Source organism: Cryptomeria japonica, chromosome 1 (assembly GCF_030272615.1).
Source record: "Cryptomeria japonica chromosome 1, Sugi_1.0, whole genome shotgun sequence".
In the NCBI taxonomy this organism is placed as follows: Eukaryota; Viridiplantae; Streptophyta; class Pinopsida; order Cupressales; family Cupressaceae; genus Cryptomeria; species Cryptomeria japonica.
The window spans coordinates 470,397,560-470,420,055 of NC_081405.1; the positions used below are offsets into that span (position 1 = coordinate 470,397,560).

General features: G+C 34.5%; 1 protein-coding gene across 1 annotated transcript in view; it reads left to right on the top strand.

The window, feature by feature from the left end:
• Positions 1 to 20,378, top strand: part of LOC131071428 (polyribonucleotide nucleotidyltransferase 2, mitochondrial) — a 157,486-nt gene extending 137,108 nt beyond the window's left edge. The window contains exons 17-19 of the mRNA XM_058007255.2: positions 7,033 to 7,176; positions 17,495 to 18,502; positions 19,708 to 20,378. Coding sequence (XP_057863238.2) covers positions 7,033 to 7,176; positions 17,495 to 18,502; positions 19,708 to 19,812 — 1,257 coding nt within the window. The 3' untranslated portion in view covers positions 19,813 to 20,378. The remainder of the gene's footprint in view (positions 1 to 7,032; positions 7,177 to 17,494; positions 18,503 to 19,707) is intronic.
• Positions 20,379 to 22,496: the final 2,118 nt, after the last annotated feature.

A 22,496-nucleotide genomic window follows, 5' to 3' on the forward strand; every position in this document is an offset into this window, starting at 1 on the left:
ATCTTGAAATTTCTTCCTCCTAGGCATAATTTCTTCCTGAGGGCAGAATTTTGAAATCTTGAAGTTTTTCCCTTAGCAATGAATTCCTTTCAACTTATCCTTGGGAAGAAATTTAACTTCGTGGAGGAATTCATGCCTGGAAGGAAAATTCCTTCCTTGGTATCATTCTAGCCCTCCCTCTCCAGTTTGGGCTTTAATTCTACCTTATGCATGAATTCTTCATATGGAGGAAAATTCCTCTTGTAGCTTTGTTTGGCGCCATGACTCCAACTTGGGCGCTATTTGCATATGGTGGAGGAAATTTTGACTTGGAGGAAGAATTCTCCACAACCCCAATTTGGCATTCATTCTTCAACCTTGGGCACAATTTCCATAGTCTTCAGGATTTTAGCTTTGGAAGGAAAAATCTTTCATACCCCTTCCCTTGTTTGGTGCTATTGCTCAGGATCGGCGGGATTTTGATGCTGAGGAGGAATATTTGCCTTGGAGGAAAATTCCTCCATAATCTTGTTTTGGTGCTCATCCTCCTAGATTGGGCGTTGATAGCATGTGATGGAGGATTTTGACCTTGGAGGGAAAATTCCTTCCCTACTTTGTTTTGGCGCTCTCCATCCAGTTTGGGTGAAATTTTGCAATGAAGGAGGAATATTGTCTTGGAGGAAGAATCCTCCACTACCCATTTGCAGCGCTCCTTCTCAACCTTGGGTGCCATTTGGGCCTTGTGGAGGAATTTTGGCAATTCATAAACTTTCCTCCATCCCCTAAAATTAACGCCCATCCTAGGCTCTTGGGCCAAATTAACAGCATGTGGAGGAATTTAGTCTTGGAAGGAAAATTGCTCCAAGACCTTTATTTGGTGCCCATCTACTTTTGGATTCCATTTTTGCCAAGGTAAAGGATTTTTCTTGATTTCTTTCCCTAACTTAGCCATTTTTCACCTTTCCAGATTGGGATGCCATTTTTTGGATTTGAAGTGGATTTTCGTGCCTTGGGAGATTTTTTGTGCTTTTTCCACTTCAGGAAAGAAATTCACACAGTGATTTCTTTGATCAATTGGCTGCATTTTCAACTTTCTGGATTTAGACAATTTTTCAGGAATGTTCTATCTTTAGTGCTGAGACCTCTGCCTGTGATGGACCTACCAAAAAATAGTAACTACTAAAAATATTAAGTACCTCTAAACGTCAAAATTAGGGCAAACTGGGGCATGATGGAAGTTGCTAAAATTAGAAACTTACTAAAAATAGAAACTGCTAAAAATAGTAATTTTGATTTTTGGCAAAATTAGGCCAATTCGGGATGCAATGAAGCTATAACTAAAAATAGAAATTTACTAAAAATAGTAAGTGCTCAAAATTTGCTCAAATTTCATTGGTAGCTTCCTTGAAGGTTTTTGATTTCGTTGCAACGTTCCAATTTTTCAAAACCCTAAGGGAAAGACCTCAAACCTAAGTCCGAAGGGCAAAATCCTAAAACAGACCAAATGAGCTCTAGACTTGGCCAAATTCACTCAAAACACTTGCAGACTTGATCAAATTTCATCAAAACATTTGCAGATTGGGGAGACTGAAGAGAGTGCTGCATAAAGACCTAAAGAACCAAAACCAAAAGACCAAGAGGACCTAAAAGGTAGGGGGTCCCCATTTGGAATGGTGCGATGTGTGAAAACATCACAATAGGTACCTAAGAGGAAATTAAACTAGAACAAGGCAATAACGAGTATCATTCTTTTTATAAACATAGGACTCTAAATACTCAAGTCGTTTTAAAAATACTTCACATAGATACATGGTCAGGTTGTTACAAATGTCACAATATCATGACCCTTAAGAGACATTGACATTAAAATGACAAAGGGCAAAGGGAAATGAAAACAAGGATTTCTCACTTGTTGGTGTATTCTTATTCAATTAAAAAAAAATGAATCAAAATCAAGCTTGGTATGTTAGATACAAGGTAGTTGCATGTAGCAGTTTTCATACAACAACAAAAATGTTATCATTTCCTTCATTCTTATCCATTCAAGATGCTTCAAGTATATTGGCCTTTCTTTCATCAAAAGAGATCATGTGTCATCAAGTAGATGATAGATTGTCATGGGGCATTTGTGAAGGAGCCTAGGGTTTTGGAACACTAAAATTTGTAGATTTCTTGAGGCAAAGAAGAAGAAATCAGATTCAAGTCAGCAAGATTGTTTGGTTGATTATTGATGCTCGCTAAGGTTTTACGTTTCTTTGAAGGATCCACCATGTTTAGAACCTAAGTCACAAGGTTCAAATTCGAGTTCGAGTTTGGCAACAATAAAATTCGGATGAAGTTTGAAAAGGGTAAAAAATTCGAAAAAAATTCGGCATTAAATTTGCCTTATATAAATTTAATATTTAAAAATATAAATAAAGTATTCACAAAATCATGAAAATAGTTTAAAATTGATAAATAGATTTAAATTTGTTCATACAAAAACATAGAAAATCAGTCTAAAATTAAAAATTAATTTAATATCACATACATAATATATATTATATATTTAATAGACAAATTCATCATGAAAAATAAATTCATAATTTATAAATTAAATAATATTACATTTTAAATATATATAATATTATATTTGTTAATTACAAATATTAAAATTTACATAATATTTTGGACATATATGACATTATATTAATATATTAAAAATATTTAACTTTAAATATAATTACATTAAATTTTGAAATATTAAAATTTAATTTTAATAAATTCATAATCTAATAATAGTAATAAAACTATTGCTTAATATATAGTTTGAAGCTATGTCGAGAGTAAAACTTTCGAATCACTCGCTCAATCCGGATCCTTGTTGAATCCTCTGCTGCCATATTTCTAATCATTGAAGGATCCCTAGGAAAGTATGCTCCAGAATCTGAATGCTATTCGACGCGAAATTGAAGACATAATAATTGCAAACTTAGGCGGAACCTTCAAACGTCGAAAGATTATTGCAAACTCAGGCAGAAGCCTAAAATGGGGAAGAATCCTCTTGAACTCTTAAAAACCAGGAAAAACCACCTGCAGGAAACATTTTCCTAGAATATATTTGATTAGAAATGCTATGCCATTTTAATGTACCAATTCGAAGCGAATTTGAATGATTTTTTTAGCAATTTTTTGAAGTTCGCCGAATTTTGAATTTCATGGGTGAAATTCTGCAAATCCTGTGACTTAGGTTAGAACCACAGAGCTGCATCATAATCATTATTATGAAATTAAACCAGAATGATTACAAAGATATATCTTAATCAAAGGAAAGAAAGTCTACTTAAATAAGATTACAAATGATTTATCCGAATAAGATAGGAGTGACAACCAAGAGGATAATACTTACATCTCATAAAGCAAAAAGATTATAGAATATTCCTAAAGTCTATCCTAAAGCTAATTGAGCATTATAAATAAAAAATTACTTTAATACTCTCCTTTAATGGTCAACCTTATAACTACACCATGCTTATCTCGAAATATTATAAATTTGTTAGGAATCAAAGAGGCATTAAGAATGTCTGCAACTTCATCTTCGGAAGGAGCATACTGTAACATAATTGATCCATCTTCTACAAGTTGTCTAATGAAATGACAATGAAGTTCCTTTATGCTCATGAAAGATTGAATTCTTGGTAAGTTTTAGCACCTCTTGATTGTTAGAAAACAAGGTTGAAGGTTCTACTTGAGACATTTTCATGTCTGAAAGCATCTTTTTCAGCCATATTGCCTCACATTTTGTTTTAACTGCTCCTGGATATTTTGCTTTTGTTAAGGACAGAGCTACTACCTGTTGTTTCCTGTGGGTCAGTGTGCCAAGGCTGAGGATATAACTAGAAGTGGATTTTCGGTCATCTACAAAAGTTGCCTAATTTGAATCTGTAAACCCCTTCAGCCTAGGATCTTTTCTTTACAAAATGCCTAATTTGAATTTTCAAACCCAACCAGGCTAGGATATTTTTTTTTTTTTTACAAAATGTAGAAGTCAAGTGTCTTTCACATATCTCAACACCATCTTTGCTGTAGTCTGATGTTTTACTTTGGGTGCTGCCATGAGTCTAGAAATGAAACTCATGGCATAGCTCAAATCAGGTCTAGTGGTTGTAAAATATATTAAGCTCCTTACTAGTTGTTTGTAAGCTGATTCCTTTACACTCCTAGAATCGATTTTGGCTAAAGGTTTCAGCCCCTTCTTCCCAGGTGTTGACGAGATTTTGCAATGTATCATTTTGAATTTATCTCTTGGCATATTTAGATGGTGAAACAAAAATGTTGCCACTTACTTATTAATCTTCTATACCTAGGCAGTAATGTAAGAGGCCTAGATTAATCATATCAAAATTTGTACTCATATTTGATTTGATCTTTTCAACTACACTTGTCTTTATCTACAATAATTATGTCATCTACATAAATGACTAGCATAGTAATATCATTACTAATGCTTTTTATGTACATATTTGGATTTGAAGGACTTCATTGGAATCATTGTTCAATCAAATACTTGTAAATTTTGATGTACCACGCCACGGGTGCTTGCTTTAGGCCATATAAAGCTTTATTCAGTTTACATACAAGATGCTCCTTCCCTACAACCTGAAAATCTTGTGGTTGAGACATGTATACTTCTTCCAAATCTCCACTGAGGTGTGCATCTGTGCTGTAGGAGCAGAGTTCTTTGTGTAGTAAATGCCATTTCTTTGCTACCAATCGAGCAATGACTGGCAATAAGTAGCATTTCATAAACAAATCTAGACGTACAAATTCTAAAGTATATAACTATGAATTTAGACAAGCAATGCACAATGAAACTTGCCAATTTGAATATTAGGGCATTGATATCCTTTATTGAATTACAATAGAATGACTCACTGAATTTTAGGGCATTGAATATCCTTTGTTAGCTCTGCAAAGTCTTTATACACAATAAATTTGTTGTTGAAGATCTCTGCTAGATTGCTGTGCTGGTAGCAAGAGTCATTAAAGTAATTGCAGACGTATGAGGGCGTGCCTCAACTTGTAGCAAGCTCCGGTGAGGGGTGAATAAGTCTATTAATTGCAGATTTATATAGATCTCGTCTTAGGAATATGGTGCCACCAACTCTAGTCAGTCAAACTTTAGGCACAACTCCAAGATATGTCCTTGAATGTTGTTAGAACTTCCCTACTCTTGGTGCTTAGTGTATTTAAGAACCCTAAAAATGGTGAGCTAAGGTTTTTGCACATCCAATCTCAACCAAACCTTTCTAAAATATCCCCAAATTGGTGATGAATAGACTTGCACTAGGTTAGAATGGAGTTGCCAGATCTGAAAATGCAATTTGAATGGGAAATTTGTTAGGATAATTTCAAGGGTTTTGTCCCAATCCTAGAGCATAACTTAGGTTTGTATCCCAACTAGCCAACCTCAGGATTTATCCCAAAAATAAATTCAGATTCCCCTAGGTAACATGCCCAGCTAGCTCCAGCAATAGATATACTTGTTCAGTATGGGGTGCTAAGGCCCAAAAGGTTGGCGCAAAAAAATTGAAATATATCATCTTCTTTTTCTTTTTTTTTTGGATAGGCAATGGGCCGAAGCCGATAAGGTGTACATACCCTACCCCCTTTGTGGGATTTGAAATTGTGACCTCTATTTCAAGAGCACAAGTTCTCCACCACTAGGCCAACTCAGGTTGTACAAATATATCATCTTATTTTAATATTAATATTTTTAATTTACTTTATTTATCTGTCATTAATAATAAATATGTTAACATTATGTGTTGAAAAACACTTTTGCGGGGCTGAGGCTGGCCTCAAGATAGAGGGTACATGCTATGACACCTAGTATGAGTTAGCTTATATAGCTACAAATAAGGTAACACCATATGCATATGATACGAGTGATACATAACATTTGAATAATGTGTGGATAATTGACATAGGTACATCTCAATGTATGACCCTTTAGAAGGACTGATTTTGCATATACAAAAGGGCTAAATTGAATAGGAATAGCTAGTAATTAATAATGTTCATTGACCACTTGGGTTTAGTTGTAATTGTATAAGAATTTGACTTGCAAATGGATTTATAAAGTTCATAACATTTGGCATATCTGTACACTAGGAAGACCTTTTCTTTTTTTTAAATATTCCGTTTCGAGATGTTTTGTTGAATAACTGTTCTCAAAAGAAAATTTATTTATGATTTGAGGATGGGAACTTGGATATAATGCATTGGCAAGTAATTCTTAGTGTAGTCAAATGTGTAGTTGTAGCTTTGAGTACAGGTAGATGTTTGACTAACGAGGGACTTACTGAAACAATGAGAATATGGAAAATGTCTTTCCCTACATTCAATCTGGATGGACCCATAAGTTCAACTAGCTGCTCATCACTCCATATTGCCATCCCACACTCCGAGCTGCTCACCTCTCTATTTTTCTCTTTCACTTTAGCTTAATGAACTGACATCTTGGCTTCATGAATGAGTATGGTTCTTGGTCAGTTGAAATGGTAATCAATCTTAAGATGTGTATCTCCAAGTTTTAATAATGTTTCCTACATAATTATAACTTTGTCTCTATTTGGTTAATTGTTTGATTAGCAACTGCTGATACTTTTACACTTGTTCTTGATTTAAAGATAGTAATCTAGTCTTGTCTTAGGTGTGTAGGTAATGTTTTACAAGGTTAATTGTTTTGTAGACTGCTGTTTCTGTGATTTATGTGTTGCATTTTCTTAATTCAAAGTCTTAAACATTGTCTACAACAAATTTATTGGACATGTGCCTGCACAACAGGGCACTTTTTAACTTTTCTTGGCTTCTGGGTTTTGTATTACTCTTGATAAGAATTATTTTTTTGTTTCCTCCAATAATTTGTATATGTTTCACTAAATGAAAATTTGAATGGAAAGAAGAAAATAATTTACTAGGCTTGTTTATGTGATGCACTCAATAGGATGTTTCATGTCAACAGGTTGATTCTTTGTTGGGCGTGAAATTGATGTTGGTTGATGTGAACAGGTTGATTCCATTGTTGGACGTGAAATTGAAGTTGGCGGTCTTTATAAAGGTGTTGTAACATCCATTAAAGATTATGGGGCTTTTGTTAACTTAGGTGGTGATACAGAGGGCCTGCTACATATATCACAACTGTCACATGACCAGGTGAAGTTAAATCTTTTAAATTGGTATCATTTCTTAAATGGTTGTTCAAATATTTGAGATTGTCACGGCCATGATATTTATTGCTTCATTTGTTGGTCTTAATATCTTCATTCTGGTACTTGGTGTGGAGTATTGAGTAATGCTAGATTCTTTGAATTCAGATCTGATATTCACTTTGATGGCTGTTTTGTCAATACTAACTATTTAAATTCTTATTAGTGAAATTAGAGGATTATAATAAGACCGTATGACTCTGCACTACAAATGTCAGGTCTGTGGTCCACAGTAGCAACATTCTTTCCAAGGAATAAGTTGTTAAACCAAAATATAGTATTTTTTTTCAATTAATCAGGAAACAATCAGGTTAGGGTCAGGTTTGGAGAAAATTGGGAAAGTCTTGTTGCAGGAAGGAGAAAAAAAGAACCTAGAAACCCTAAACAAATAGTTGAATTTTTGGTTTTAAAAATGTCAAAATTAGTTTGATGGATTAATTGCAAAAGCCCAAAACTACTATTTTTAATTCAAAAAATCAGCATCAGGCATGAGCAGAAATAAATTGAACTAAATTGTGGTTTTAAAATATTTTTTTAAACTATGGTATGTATTGATATTTGAGTAATCCAAAGGCTTTTTATAGACAATGTGGCTTTTGTTTTAGCACTAGTATGTGCGGAGTCAATTTACAAACCCTTAAAGAAGCTGTGTAATTTACTGAAAGATACTGTTGGCAGTTTGTCATTGATGTCAGTAATATGCAGAGCTATTGATTTATTATCCGAATAAAAGATTATGTGAGTAAATATGCATTGTTGTGAAACCAAAATATTTTAATCTGAAAATCAAACATTGTGGGATGCGATTAATATTTGTATAGTCAATAGCTGCCAAATGGAATGTATCTTTGAATGGACTTTACCAAGGCAAAGATTTATTGGGTTCTTAATTATTGATGCTTGTATTTTTGAAGGCCAATGCATGGCAAATAATTATACTATTTATACTCAAGTATTGAAGCAAATAACACCATGATAAATATTTATTTTGGGGGTTTGGTACAAACACTACTCTCGCGAATTAATAATTTCATCTATTATGAAGAATGCATTGAGCGCATAGAGTATAGATGAATTTACCTTCAGGTGCATGGAGATTGGAATCAAGTCTTTCTGGATATAAAGATTACTTATTGATACTTGTGAGTATACCATTTGCTAGGTCGTGAGAATATGTTATTGTGGAGTTTGAAGTAGGTTGAGCATCTACGGGACTGAACATTCTTTGATTTCCTTTTGCCGCATTGGAAGTTATCAATACGCAAAAGAATGATTGTATGGAGACAGTTCAAACTACAGAGGCAATATTGATAGTCATGGTTGCCAGTTATGATTCGTTGGAGGCAGTTTTGATTGTTACAATTGGTTCTAACTTCTTCAAACTACATTCACTCTCTCTATATATGATTTGGAGTTCGATTGTTGGTAATGATTTGTGTAATACTGGTAAAAGAAAAGAACGGTGAAATGTTTGGTGTTCATACCTGAGAGATGTGAAGAATGTCTATAATCTGAAGAGAGTTTCTTGTTGTTTATAATGTTTATAAAGCAGTGGTATTTAAGAATGTCCTGAGTCGGCGGTAAGGACTGTTCTGAGTATACTTCATTAGTAAAGGATATAGAAGTCTGATTCAGAACGAATACAGAAAGTGCAGAGGCTTGAGTCAGATCAGAGAAAGACTTTAAGATTTGAGAACAATTTCATATATTGTTATTTTGACAGTTTATACTTCTAAAGTGTTTATATAATATGTCTGCAAACAGTTTCGGATTTGTTCAAATGTCTGTATATTGATACTGGTAATATTCAGAGAAAGCATTGCAGGTTGTCAGTATAAAGAAGTGGATCTTCATTTTTCAAATGAACCCAAACTCGCTGCGAGTCAGGCGAGTTGAGCCAAGCTCGGTGAGTTTTGCTGACTCGGGACTTGGACTTGGCGAGTTTTGATCATAACTCACCGAGTCTTGCCGAGTCCGAGCTCCAAGACTCGGCCACGACAGGTCAATGCTTTGACTTGAAAAAAAACAAAAAAACATGAAGTTGTTTGACAAGTTAGTCTCTCCGTCAGGATTCATACATGGAATATAACATTTAAGTATAAGAAAGAGAAATGTACTTTAAGTTATATTCCATTTATATTGTCAGGATGTTTGAGAGTGGTTTCGGACCTCCATGAGTTATAATGCAAAATCTAGTTTTTGGAGGATCATTCAAATTTCTAGACTTAGTCAAATTTCAGGCCATTTCAGGATCAAGATGACATTCCAGACTTTAAAGGCGAGTTCACTGTGACCTTGATGTAAGGCACGGGACCTAGGAGGACACTATGCATTCAACCAAGGTTTGATTTACCAACTTTAAGTGTGACCGGATAGTCCACAAAAACCCTAGGAACGATCTAAATAACCCCTAATCACTCAACTGACCTAACCTCCTTCGCTCTACCTTGAGGAGATCCACCTGACTTGATGACCTTTGAGAAACTCAATCCCTTCAATGCAAAGGCTAAGATACTAAAACGACCAACAGCAAAACTAAAAGGGCTAACCCTAGAAAGCAAAAAGTGGGGGTCTTCATTGAAAATGGGGCGATGTGTGAGTACCTCACAACAGGGATGTTTCTTAAAATTTTGAAAAAAGGGGGTGAGTTGGGGACATTTCCTACTTGTCCCCACATCCCAAAAAATCCCCCCATGGGGCACAAGGTTATTTTTGGCAAGGGACATGTCTCTGAGGAACATATTTTCAAACCCTTATGGCCTCACAATTCCCCTTTCCATCCAACATATATATAGCCTAAAAACTAAGAGGTCCAAGAAAGACCAAGGTCAACTATAGTCCCAAGGTAAAACCTAAGTTCAACAAGCACACTATTTAATGCTACCATACACAAGCACTCCTTACAGTTTCCAAGTGAAGATGTTCATGATGTCTCATGTTGGTGCTCCCAGAATTTCAATTTGGCCAAAGAAAATACTAAACAAAAGCCCCAAAGAAGTAGATACTCTACTAGCATGCCTTTCATGGCATAACAAGCTAGTGCGCATTATAATTGGGCTTTATTCAATAATGGGTGCATGAAACAAGTTTGAAATCGTAAAAAATCTCTTAATTTCAAGGGTTTTTTTTTTATTTTGCCGAGTCGTAGCCGAGTCATAGCCGAGTCACGAGTTGAGTTGGCCTTGCCGAGTCCGAGCCGAGCCCGAGTCTGGGAACTATGCTTCATACAGTATATGCAAAAGGTCAAACAATCGGTTCATCACAATCTGATTTTGTGCTTTCACTTTTGTTAAGAATTTGGTGAAATTATAGTTGACTCAGCAAACATGAGTGACGCATCGTAGACTTTGTGTATCTTCAAAATTGTAATATCTTGCCTTGCAGAATTAAAATCAGAGATAATAAGTTTTATTTGTAATATCCTTTTGGCTGGTGCCATAAGGATTCTGAGTTGGTGCTCAGATTGTGGAGTTAGGGTGTTGAAAGAGTTGGTGCTCTTAAGATAGGGGTTTGGTGACTCCTTAGGGTTGGTGCCCTTAAAAATTGTAATTGATTCTAACTGTGAGGCTGGATTAGGACCCTAGATCCTAGCAGTGTTTCTCACTGTGGTTTTTCCCATCTTGGGTTTCCAAGTCAAATCTTTTGTAGTTGTTCCATGTGTGATTGCTTTGCATTGTCATTTGAGTATCAGTTTAAATAGTAAACCTGTGTTCAAACAGATACATCCTGTAGATGATTTCCCATACTTGTTTGTAAAATCAGCACATTTTTAGGCTCTACCTATAAGAAGAGTGGCTACTGCTTGATATCATTGCAAGACTATCTTGTGTATTCAATTCTGTCCCGATTTTGAAGATAATCAAATTATCAGAGAAATTTTCTGGAGGATCCCAATGATCCTTACCTGAAACATTAAATCAAGGCAGTGCCACTTGAGCTCTGTGAATAAGATATAGGAGTAGTAATGCCTACCAAATAAATCCCACAGGATGATTGCTCTGAATACAAAGGCACCTGCATTTAAACTTAAGATGTGGTGCATTTGGTGTTAAGATTATTGGGAGCTTGATTGCTCTTGGGCTCATGAAGAATTTGAAATGTTAAAGGTGTTTAAGAGGTGCATATTCCTATTTGCCACCAGCTAGAGAGCTCTAGTTTGATAACATGCAGAATGAGTTAGATTTAGCTTCGAAAGGAATGGTGTGGCTTTGAAAAGGATGTGATGGCTATATGTCTCATGAATTTGTTTTGGTTATTAGGTGATGAACAATGGAAGAATATTTTCATTTGGACCTTAGTGATAATGAATAGACAATCAAGCTCGACCAAGATATATTCATTGTAATAGACGTGGAAGGGAACTTAGTCACACCTTACTATTTTTTAATAGTGTGCAATGATTGGCAAGATGATATGCTACTGTTTTTGTTTTGCATGTCATGCTTGCATATTTTTGATCGAATGATCATTGGTTCAAACTTCATGTGTGGTCAGGTAGGTGTTAGAGTGATACAGCAACTTTACAATCTACAAATATCAAGCATTGTTACATTGAGTTGAATGATTAACATTGTTTTCCTTTGGATTGCTTGCATTTGGATTGATGCCAATTTCTAAGTTGTCATGGGTAAATCAAGTTGACTAGGATGTGGGATATGGTATTCTTTGTATTTGTATGAAAATGAGTTGCCTTGTCATCATCTTAGTGTTGTGAGTTATTGCATTGTCTTATCTTGTTCTCTTTAGAAGCATAGCTTTAGAAATTGGGGTAAGTAAGATTTGTGTATAGCAGACCAACTTCCTTACGTTAACATTCAATTGAATTGCTTTGATATCTAGGCTATCTGTAGTGTTATGGGCATCTCTTTGTATATATTGTAATTTGAATTATATTTAATTCTTTAAAAGATGGGCAAGTATTTGATTGAATTTGGTGTATCCACTATTTGTGATAATGGGCACCCTAATTTTGATAATCCAACATATGCCTGATTACCAACATTGAGTCCCCTTTAGTCACAAAGGTGTGTATATGTATTTTGGTGGAAATTTGAAGCCTACCTTCCAAAGCAAGGAGCTCAACCGTATTACTGTTTTGAATTCCCAAAAACTGCAATTGAGTTTGCAATAATATTGTATGCCAACCACACTTCCTAAGTGATTTTTCTTCAAGGTTTTGTGTTTCGTTTAGTTTGTATGGTCTATCTTTTTTCCTTGATGGACTATCTTGGTTTTCCTTGTTGAATTGCTTTTCTTTGTTAATGGGTTGCTCACTTTGCTTGTGGATTTTTTTTCATTGTTTCTCTTTGTTAGTAGGGTTCTCCTTCAAAAACCTTCACCTTTGCTAGTGTTAACTTAACAATTCCAACTTCTATTGGCTGTTCATTGTTTTGAATTCCCCAAAACTGCAATTGAGTTTGCAATAATATTGTATGCCAACCACACTCCCTAAGTGATTTTTCTTCAAGGTTTTGTGTTTCGTTTAGTTTGTATGGTCGATCTTTTTTCCTTGATCGACTATCTTGGTTTTCCTTGTTGAATTGCTTTTCTTTGTTAATGGGTTGCTCACTTTGCTTGTGGAATTTTTTTCTTTGTTTCTCTTTGTTAGTAGGGTTCTCCTTCAAAAACCTTCACCTTTGCTAGTGTTGACTCAACAATTCCAACTTCTATTGCTTGTTCATTGTTACATCCAATTTTGTGAAGATTTTGAATTTTTGTTGAATGCCAACATCATTATGTGTCTTGTCATGTGTTGATCCTTCTCCTTAGACTCTTTGTTATTGGAGAATTCCCAAAGATCTTCTGGTTTGATAGTCGCCATTTCCATGAAACATTTCTCTTGAGATTTGATGGCTGAGAGCAATTACACTATCAAAGTTATATCATTTTGGACCCACCAATAGTTTGCTTGTTGACAATAGTTCTTTTGCTAGTGAGGTCTTCAAAGGTTTCTTCATGTCAACCTTCTCTCCCACTTGTTAGTACTCTTCGTATTCTTTCAAAAGAAAGCGTAGTTAAATGTACACAATTCTAGAACATGCCTGACACATGCCTTAATGGCTCCTACAATTGCCATTTTAGTAGATTTCTCACAAGACCTTGCCATGTCTCAAATTTGTTGATCAATTGGATTTCATGGTCATCTCATTGACATTTTCATTTGGAGACCACATCTGCCGTCATGAAGCAAGGTGAGTTTTCTTAGCTACCTATTGTTCGAGCACACACTTCCTCAATCAATGATCATATTGTCAACACCTCTCCTTTATCATTGACTAAATGTCTCAAGTTGTCTAACACTTGTCAACTGTGTGATTTGTACTATGTTAGTATAAATATGGGCTATACCCTAATGTAATTATCTTTTGACTCTTTGATGAATACATACGCCTTTTCTTCAGCTCAAACTCTTGTTCTAGAGATTCTCCTTTGTCTCGATATTGTGTGTGCAATGATTACTTGCTATTGCTATACTTTTGAAAATAGTAGGCCTTGAGTTGGTTTAATTATTGGTTGGTTGAATGTTATAGGTAGAGTCAATTGATCACTAATCTTTGGTGCATTGCCTCTTTCTTTTATTTTTGTAACTCTCTCTCCCCTTATATTTTCATGCATATCTCTAATCACTCTCCTCCTCGAGATCTGGAATAGAGCTAGATTAGTTTTAGACCATCTTTGTTTTGCAATTATTAGAAGAGGAAGCTAACTTTATCTAGAGATTCTTGTGCACCTTATGAAAACTGTAAATATGGAAGTCTCCATGTTCTTGGGTTTTTTTAGAACGGACAAATCCATAGGTGTATATTCTTTGCCAGGTTTGGTGAGTGGTGTTATGGATTTGTTCTTGCATCTAGGAAACCAATTCTCTTCTTGTCTATGAATATGGAAATTTGACATCTGTTGTGTGAACTGCCGTTGTATTGCTCATTTTGATACATTTTGCTCCCCTTGCTATGTGCATCAATCCAATGCAACAACACAATGTACCTGTAAAGTGGAAAATTGAACCCTAGTGATTCTGCACCTAGGAGAGAGAAAGGAAATCACTGGGATGATTTTCACTTGGGAGATACTTTACATTCAAAAGTGGTGCAGGAGCACCTGATGTTTCTTAGTGAACTTCTAATTTTTGGTGTGATTGATCCTAATTGGGTCAATGGTTGAATAAATGTTTCATGATGTCATCAAGGCAAATGTTTCATGATGTCATTATAGCAAACATGATGTCATCAAGGCAAATGTTTTTAGTGATCAATCGAGAAAGAATTAATATACAACAACGTTCTCTTATAATATAGTATTCATCACTTAATCATGATTCATTAGGGATTATAATTCTGGAATTTATGTTTCTATGGTTGAAAGATACGATTTATAAGTGATGATGTTAAGATGCGATTACAAGGAGTAAGTGTAAAATGTTTTAATTTAGACGGGTCATATAAATATTGAGTCACCACTTTCCTATAAGAGGCATCTACTCTAAAGGGGACGTCTCTAAGAAATAGAAGGAAGATAAAGGATCGATTCGATAAGGAAGTAAAAGGGAGGGGTGAAGATGAAATACATACACTCATTTAAGGAATGTATTCATAGACCTTGGAAAGAGGACTAAATCAAGGTGAATCTGGAATGGGGACATTACAGCCTCACGAACTTTTGAAAAGGAACGATTTTTATCCCTATAATTTTAAAATATAATTTATATTTAATTTTTCTAACATTTCACCCACTGTCCCAAAAATTCAGGAAAGTTTTTGTCTCCTTTGCTTCCATGAAACTCGGAGAAAAATAGGAAAGTTGTGAAATTGCAATTAGAGAATACATGTCTGGATTGGATGGATTGGAAGTAGACTATTGGAGAACTTTCTTGAATTACAAGATAAAGGATTTGCTAGTAGATCTATTTTTATAGGTCCTAAGACCAGTTTGGCAAAAAGGACACTAAATGTCATCTCATCTCATTTGGGCTTTATTACTTTCCAGAGCCCAGGTTCTCTTTACTCAAATACTTTTTGAATGGAATAGGATGCACTTTTGTCCCATTGACCTGCTTGGTTCATATGTGGATGTTAATATATTCATTTGTTTTTTCAAATGAATGCATGGAATTGGTCTTTGTTTAGTATTTTATGTCCGAATTTAACTTTTGGAACCCAGATTTTGTATGAATCATGGTATCTTCAATAATATATGTCCACAGAAATAATTAAAATTCATGCCATGTGAGCATATGTCAAGCATGTTTGAAAAGTGTTTAGGTTTATATTTATGTGATGTGTATTCATAAATCTTGTTTTAATGTTGCAAATCTCTTAAGTTTCAAATTTTGTCTCCCTTGTAACAGTTGACATTGTAGTGCATTGAACAAGATGTGAGAGCCAACATAAAACTGTCAGCAAAGGATACTTGCAAAAAATTAAAAAGATCTAGATCAGCCATTGAAGTGACTTTTCTACTATTCATCTAGATGAATGTCTTGAGCCAAGTCTAGATCAGTCATTCCATTTCCATGTATCAAATATACTTAAGAGTTTTCTGCCTTATGATTAAACTCCCGATCTCCTTTTTTTCCTTTTGGACTTTTATTCTGTTGTAATTCATCATCAGTATAATTTTGACTCATGTTTTCTATTAACTAGTCGTTGGGTTGATCGAAATAAGCAATTCCATGTCTGATATAACTTAAATATTTACTGTGTTAAAATCACAGCAGCAGCAAAAAGCTTTTGGGGAAAAATTGATCTAACCAGACGTATAAGATTTAAAAAAAAATGTTTCAAACAGGGAAAAATCAGATTAGAAAAGGAAAAGACATTAAAAAATATAGAAAAGGGTCATTTTTGTTTGTTTAGGAATTTTAAAGGCATTTTAATTACAGAGATATGGAGAGCAAATAAAATTGAGAGTAAAACTCATTAGTTGTGGAATATACATTTTTGTCATTTATGTTCATATTACTGATCACATTGCATAAATTATTAATAACTAGCTGCTAATAGTTCTCAAAATTTCAAATCATGTTGTCAATCTATATCTATGCTTTGTCCAGTGTCCAGAAAGAGGATGGAGATAGCTTTTCAGTTAATGCTGTCAAAGTGATTCAATCAGATTAACCAAGTTTGGATGGGATTTAAATAAGTTGGAAGTGCTTTGAAATGCACCAAACCATTATAAATGTCCTTCAAATAAATGCCCTTCAATAATTTAGAGACCGAGAGTAGATAGACACCAGCATAAGAGTTCACTCTTAGCATTGTAGCAAATAAACAACTTTAGACTAATTGCTTGATACTTATGTTTTTCTTGGAATAGTTTACGTCTTAACAAAATTCAGGCAGGCTTTAGTTATCTTTCTGGTGATAAATTCAGAATTCCTTAACAGCGTTAGGCATACAAAGTTAAATTCAGCATCAATGCATCTCTTCAAGATTCAGATTCCAGGGTGATAGAACTACATTCTTGAAGGATCTGGAAGAGTTTGTGCAAGGTTTTACTAGAGAAAGAAATGATCCTATGTGGAGGGAAGATGGGGCTAATGAGAAAAGAATAGCAGGAATGATATTGCTTGATAACAGATGCAGAAGCTGCTGCAGTGCACAAGGGACATTAGAATAAATTAGGGCACAGAGCAGGAAAAAGGCTATCATATCAACCAATATGAACTATAATAGAGCAAAATGGTGAATCTAAAACATAAATTTACAAAGTGAAATTGGGAAATGAGAGCATTTTCAATATTCAATACAATTTATGATTACAGACATGAGAATAGATGGACCTTTTATATATCTATGCCGTTTCCTCTATGATTGCCACGTTTCATAACCTGAGTCTAATAACGTAATTTCAAAACTTCAAGTGTGATCCATATGTCATTTTTCCAGCTATCACATGTTATATAAAATGAAGCTTATTAACGTAAAATATGACAAATTATAATATATACTGGGAATGTTTACAACAACTCCTCATCATATACTAAAGTTGTTGACCTTGCAGAGGATGTATCAAGCTTCAATTTTAAAACACTTTCTAATGGTTGTTCCTTATCTGTATTGATCTAATAATATGCAGTCACTGTTTTCATTTATAAATTGGATCCTTCTGGTTATTCGTTTCAATATCAAACTGCAAATTTATACATAACATGTTTTTTTTTAGCTGCCAGTCACAGTTTTGTCATTAATAATTTTAAATAGAAAAGTAAACAAAAATGAATATTGGTGACATTTCTATTCTCAAATTCTGTTTTTATGTTACAGATCTCTCGAGTTTCAGATGTTGTGTCTCTTGGGCAACAACTCACATTGAAGTGCATTGAACGAGATGTCAGGGGCAACATTAAACTTTCACTAAAGGATACTCTGCAAAAAACCAATTCAGAGCAACAGAATATTACCATCAAAGAATCCAACTTACCACATGTGAATGGATCTTCTTTCACTGCCAATTCTTCGGGCTATAATGTGTCAGTCAGAGATTCCAATTTAGAATCTGTTTCACTAAGCAATGATCTTCAGGAAATTCAAAGATCTGACATTAATATACTTCCTGTAACTACAAATGGAGTTCAGGAGGCAGATGCCCTTTCTTTATATTCTTCACCATCAGTTGTCATTCGCAGTGCTGATGAATGTGATATGAAAAGATATTCCCAAGAGGCTGTCCAGGCATCAGAAAGCAAGCAAGTGAGGAAAAATTCTCAACCAAGTTCACCCAAAAAAAAACAGAAATTGATACGTAAGGTGGAAGACACAAGTAGTGAAGTGCACAAGAAACAAGTTACGTTAGAAAATGAGAATGAAAGGTCCTCTCAAGAAGTCACCCAAGCATCAAGACTGAAGCCAATTAAGAAAGAGTCTAAATCAAGATTAACATCTCAAAAGAGCAGCAAAGTGGATAAGATGCCAGTGGTTGAAGATGTTTCTGATGTTGCTCCATCTTCTGCCCTATCAGACTTCTTTCGCAATATTACCCTCTCCAATAAAAAAAGTACATGTGAAACTCCTAATACAGTTGAAACAGAGAGCGTTGAAGATGTTTCTGATGTTGCTCCATCTTCTGCCCTATCAGACTTCTTTCACAATGTTACCGTGTCCAACAAAAAAAGTACATGTGAAACTCCTTATACAGTTGAAACAGAGAGCATTGAAGTTCACGAGAAGCCAGTTCTAGTTGGAGACCACTGTACAGTTAGGGTGCAGCAGATCCGCACATTTGGTCTTGTCCTTCAGATGGCTAATGGAGACATGGGAATGCTTCGGTTCGAGGTAATGTCCAGCATACAAGGCCCTGTAATTTATGCATTGAGTCTTTTCTATGCTACTGCCATTGCTTCTACTTTTAAATAGATTGTGTTGGTTGAAATGCTCCTCAGAATATAATCCCTGTTTTGCATTTTATCAGTATCTTGTATGTTTATGCACTTGGCACTACAAATAACCATTTCTTGCATGTGGTTGAGGTAGAAAGCTCTAATACATTTAGAAACAAGTGAGGATAAACTTCCAACCAAAAAATACAAAAAGCAGGAATTATTAGTAACATCTCAGCTCAAAATAAAATTTGATGGGATTAATATACAAAGGTTATTGTTGGGGTTTTATCAATAGAAGGGGTTCACATGTATTCTGTTGCACAGTTCTGCTTTCTTCCTTAGAAGACAGTATTCTGATTCCTTAGTAGGAGCTATGTTTGTAGTTAGCCACACAGGTGGCAGTCTATACAGTTGAATACAAATGCTTAATAGTTGTTGTACATTTATCAAACAAATAAAATTTTTAGGCCCGAGACTAAAATTGCCTTTGTCATTTTATTTTCGTAATATCTGAATAATATGAACATAATTATAACAGACTAATAATAAAGTGACATTTGAAAATTAATATCTGAACAGTATTGGAGGGTTGACGGCATCCATCAAGAAATCCTTTACTTATTGTACATGTATCAATTTTTTTGTATCAACATCATCATCACTACAAAATTATTTGCCAAATATTTAAGTATGATATGCATGTTGTGTCGTATCTCCAAATGTGTTATCAGAGTTGAAGTTGTTTCCATCTGTTGCCCTTAATCATGAACTTGGCACACACATTATCTATTCAAGTCTGTCTCTATATGTCCTTTCTTGTTGCTTTCTTGATATCTATTCCCCACTTATTCCTTCTCTAGCTCCTGTCCAATGCAAACCATACAATGTCACTCACAATTTCTCAGCTTTAGGAACTTCATGATCGAGGGGAAAGCAGCTTGGGAATATATACAGAATGCTTTTATTCACGAGTCAAGTATTTCACTCAAGATTCTGGAAGAAGAGCAGAGAAATCCTTCATTTTGTTAATTGTTCAATTCATTTCAAATTTGTGACACCGCTTTCCACTTTGATCTCCTCCTTGCAATCTTAGCAGATAATGAAGTTGAAGCAAAGAAATTTCATGTATGTTACATCTGCTTTTTCTGAAATGTGCAGGCTGGAGCAAGGAACGAGTTTGAAGTTGGTGAAGAACTTCAGGTTAAATGCATGAGAATTAATGACAAGGGTGTACCTGTGTTTTCTTTATTGGAGATGGACTGATTTTTCAATCAATTAGTATTCTACTAGGCAAAATGTGTTTCCCAAATTATTCGATGCCCTTTAGAGTCTTAATAGAGAATGGGATGCAAGTTGTTTATGTGGATTCTCAGATTCTCTACATTGTAAATTGCTGATTTTCTCAGTACAGTTTAATCCCTCTCTTGAAAGGACTCACATTATGACACTGCCAGTGTCAATTTTCATAATTTCCTAATTTATTTTTAATTTTTAACTATGAAAGTTAAGAAAACAGTGGGGCATACCAGTATGAGTTCTGCTTCAGAAGAAAGTCCCAAGCCACTAATTTTCTCCTACATAAAATTTCATAGAAGTGGGTGTTCAGTTGACCACATGCTTCTATGGATGTTCCATTTTTGCTAAATTTGTATTAACTTGCAAATGTGTATTATTGATGAGAACGTATCTCAGATATCTAAGTACCTTCGGCAGTAAAAATGTACAAGAGCTAGATATTGGTGCTTGTAATGCCATCCCTTTGTATACATATTGACAACTAGAAATATTTATTGATGAAATGTGATCCCAATTTGTGTTACTGTAATACACTGACGACTCTGCTAGATGGGGGATTGGATCTTGAATGATCAGAAAGGCTAATATTTTTTTAAAAACTCTTAATTGTTTTGCAGATTAGCTGACTAAAATCTTCCCATCATGACAATTGCTACATTGAAATATAATAACATCGATAATGACAATACAGGTCACTGAATGTTATTATGGTGACAAAATTACCAACAATGTTCATTTCTTTGTTTTCTTTTGTAATTTCCTAGTTACCATTGATCTTGCTCAAGTTTCAGCTGCCTTCTTTTTGGATCATTGACTTTCTTGATGATGAGCGATGGAACCCGGACATGGACTCGTGTTGAAGAACCTTTATTTCAATGATGGGATTAGCAGATTCTTTGCAACTGGCTTAAAGGATAGGTAATAGTTGTTGTCCAGTGTTTAGTCTAAGATCAGAATATCAACTTAGGCTCATACACTAATGATTAACATACAGGATAGAGGATAATGTTTAATTTATGTTTATGCTAAGCCGGTGATTTTGCACTATATGTTTGACCAAAGGCAAGGGATAAGTGTTTGCCCCTTTTATATACGTTCCTTTTTGTGATAAAGGATTGTTAAATTAGTCCATATCTTGGGAGGGGTCATTTTATCAGCTGATGAATGATATCGGATACTGAAGCGTGCAGACTAGAATATTGATCTAAATTTTTAATGATATAAATATTAAGCTAACAAGATTACTTTATGGTCCTGCATATTATTAAACATTAGAGAAAATGTGTAAATAATTGGTAAAGTTTTAGAATAAAGATTATTGTTTGTTATATAAAATGTCAATTGCCTATTGAATGAATTCAGTATTTTCACCAAGAAAACCAGCAATATTATTTAAATATTAAGAAAATTTAACATTTAATACAATTTTGAATCATTAAATTTGTTGGTAAGTGAACACTGTTATTCCTTGGTAATAAATTATGTGTCTAATATCAATAAATCATGGTCATTTTGATACAATTCTACAATGATATCAAGTTTTTCTTGGTACACATAATTGAAACAAACCAAAGATTAAAAACTCTTTATCGGTAGTAAATCTTTTGGCCCAAAACCTTTAAAAAATCGAGACTCGGCAAAAAATGGAGAAAAATTAGCAAACTTATTGCATATTTGAAAATATATTTCTTAAAATATTTTTTAAAAAATACACACTTAATTTATAGAACATGATAACATATTACTAGTTTCCATCATATATAAATCATAGTTCGAGTCAAATGCATATCATATACCAAAAACCAAGGGTAACTTCTAAATAAATTTGTATCAAATACATATCATAGAATCTAGACCACAAAACAAATATAGTATCTGAAGTTTGAATACATATTAAGTTCAAGCATTTGTATCCATGTAAATTAGAAATCATAGATTTTGTCTATGACTAAAGCTCAAAAAACACTGTTGCCGTTCAATGGGTTGTGCTACTGTTAATATCCTCAATGGGTGAGGAAACTGCTTTTGTTGGATCAACAAACTCATATCTTGCTTCGTCACGTTTTGCCATTTTTGTTGCCCATTCAACTCCCTCCCTTTCCATCTTCAATGATCGTCAGTGAAAAATGGTTCTATTAGCACCATTAGGTTCAACAATCCAATCCGGTGAATATGGATCAATCTCATCTAGGTCAAGTGCATTATATGAATTGTGCCCTTGTACCCTCTTTCATGCAATCAAAGGCTGTACCTCATACATACAAGGTCATTCAAGTGCTTTCGTGTCAACTTATTGCGTTTTTTTGTGAATGCCCTCAAAGACACTCCAATTGCACTCACAACCAAAAGCACTACAAAGTTGAGGTAATATGTGAATTGTAAACCTTTGAAGATTAGGTGTTGTGGTGTCATAATCCTTTCACCACAGATCTGTAAGGATACAAATTGGCATTTATAATTTGGTAAAGATTTTTATAAACTTAAAGACTGAAATAAATGGTAAAATAAATTTAAGAGCACATTTTTTTTTACTTGGTAGCAGGGTGTCTCTTTTGCCAACACAAATAGGTGAAGAGAACAATGCCCCATCTTCCTTCTTCTAACTATGTAACTCTTCATGAATGAGGTCTTGAATATTTTCATCAACAACT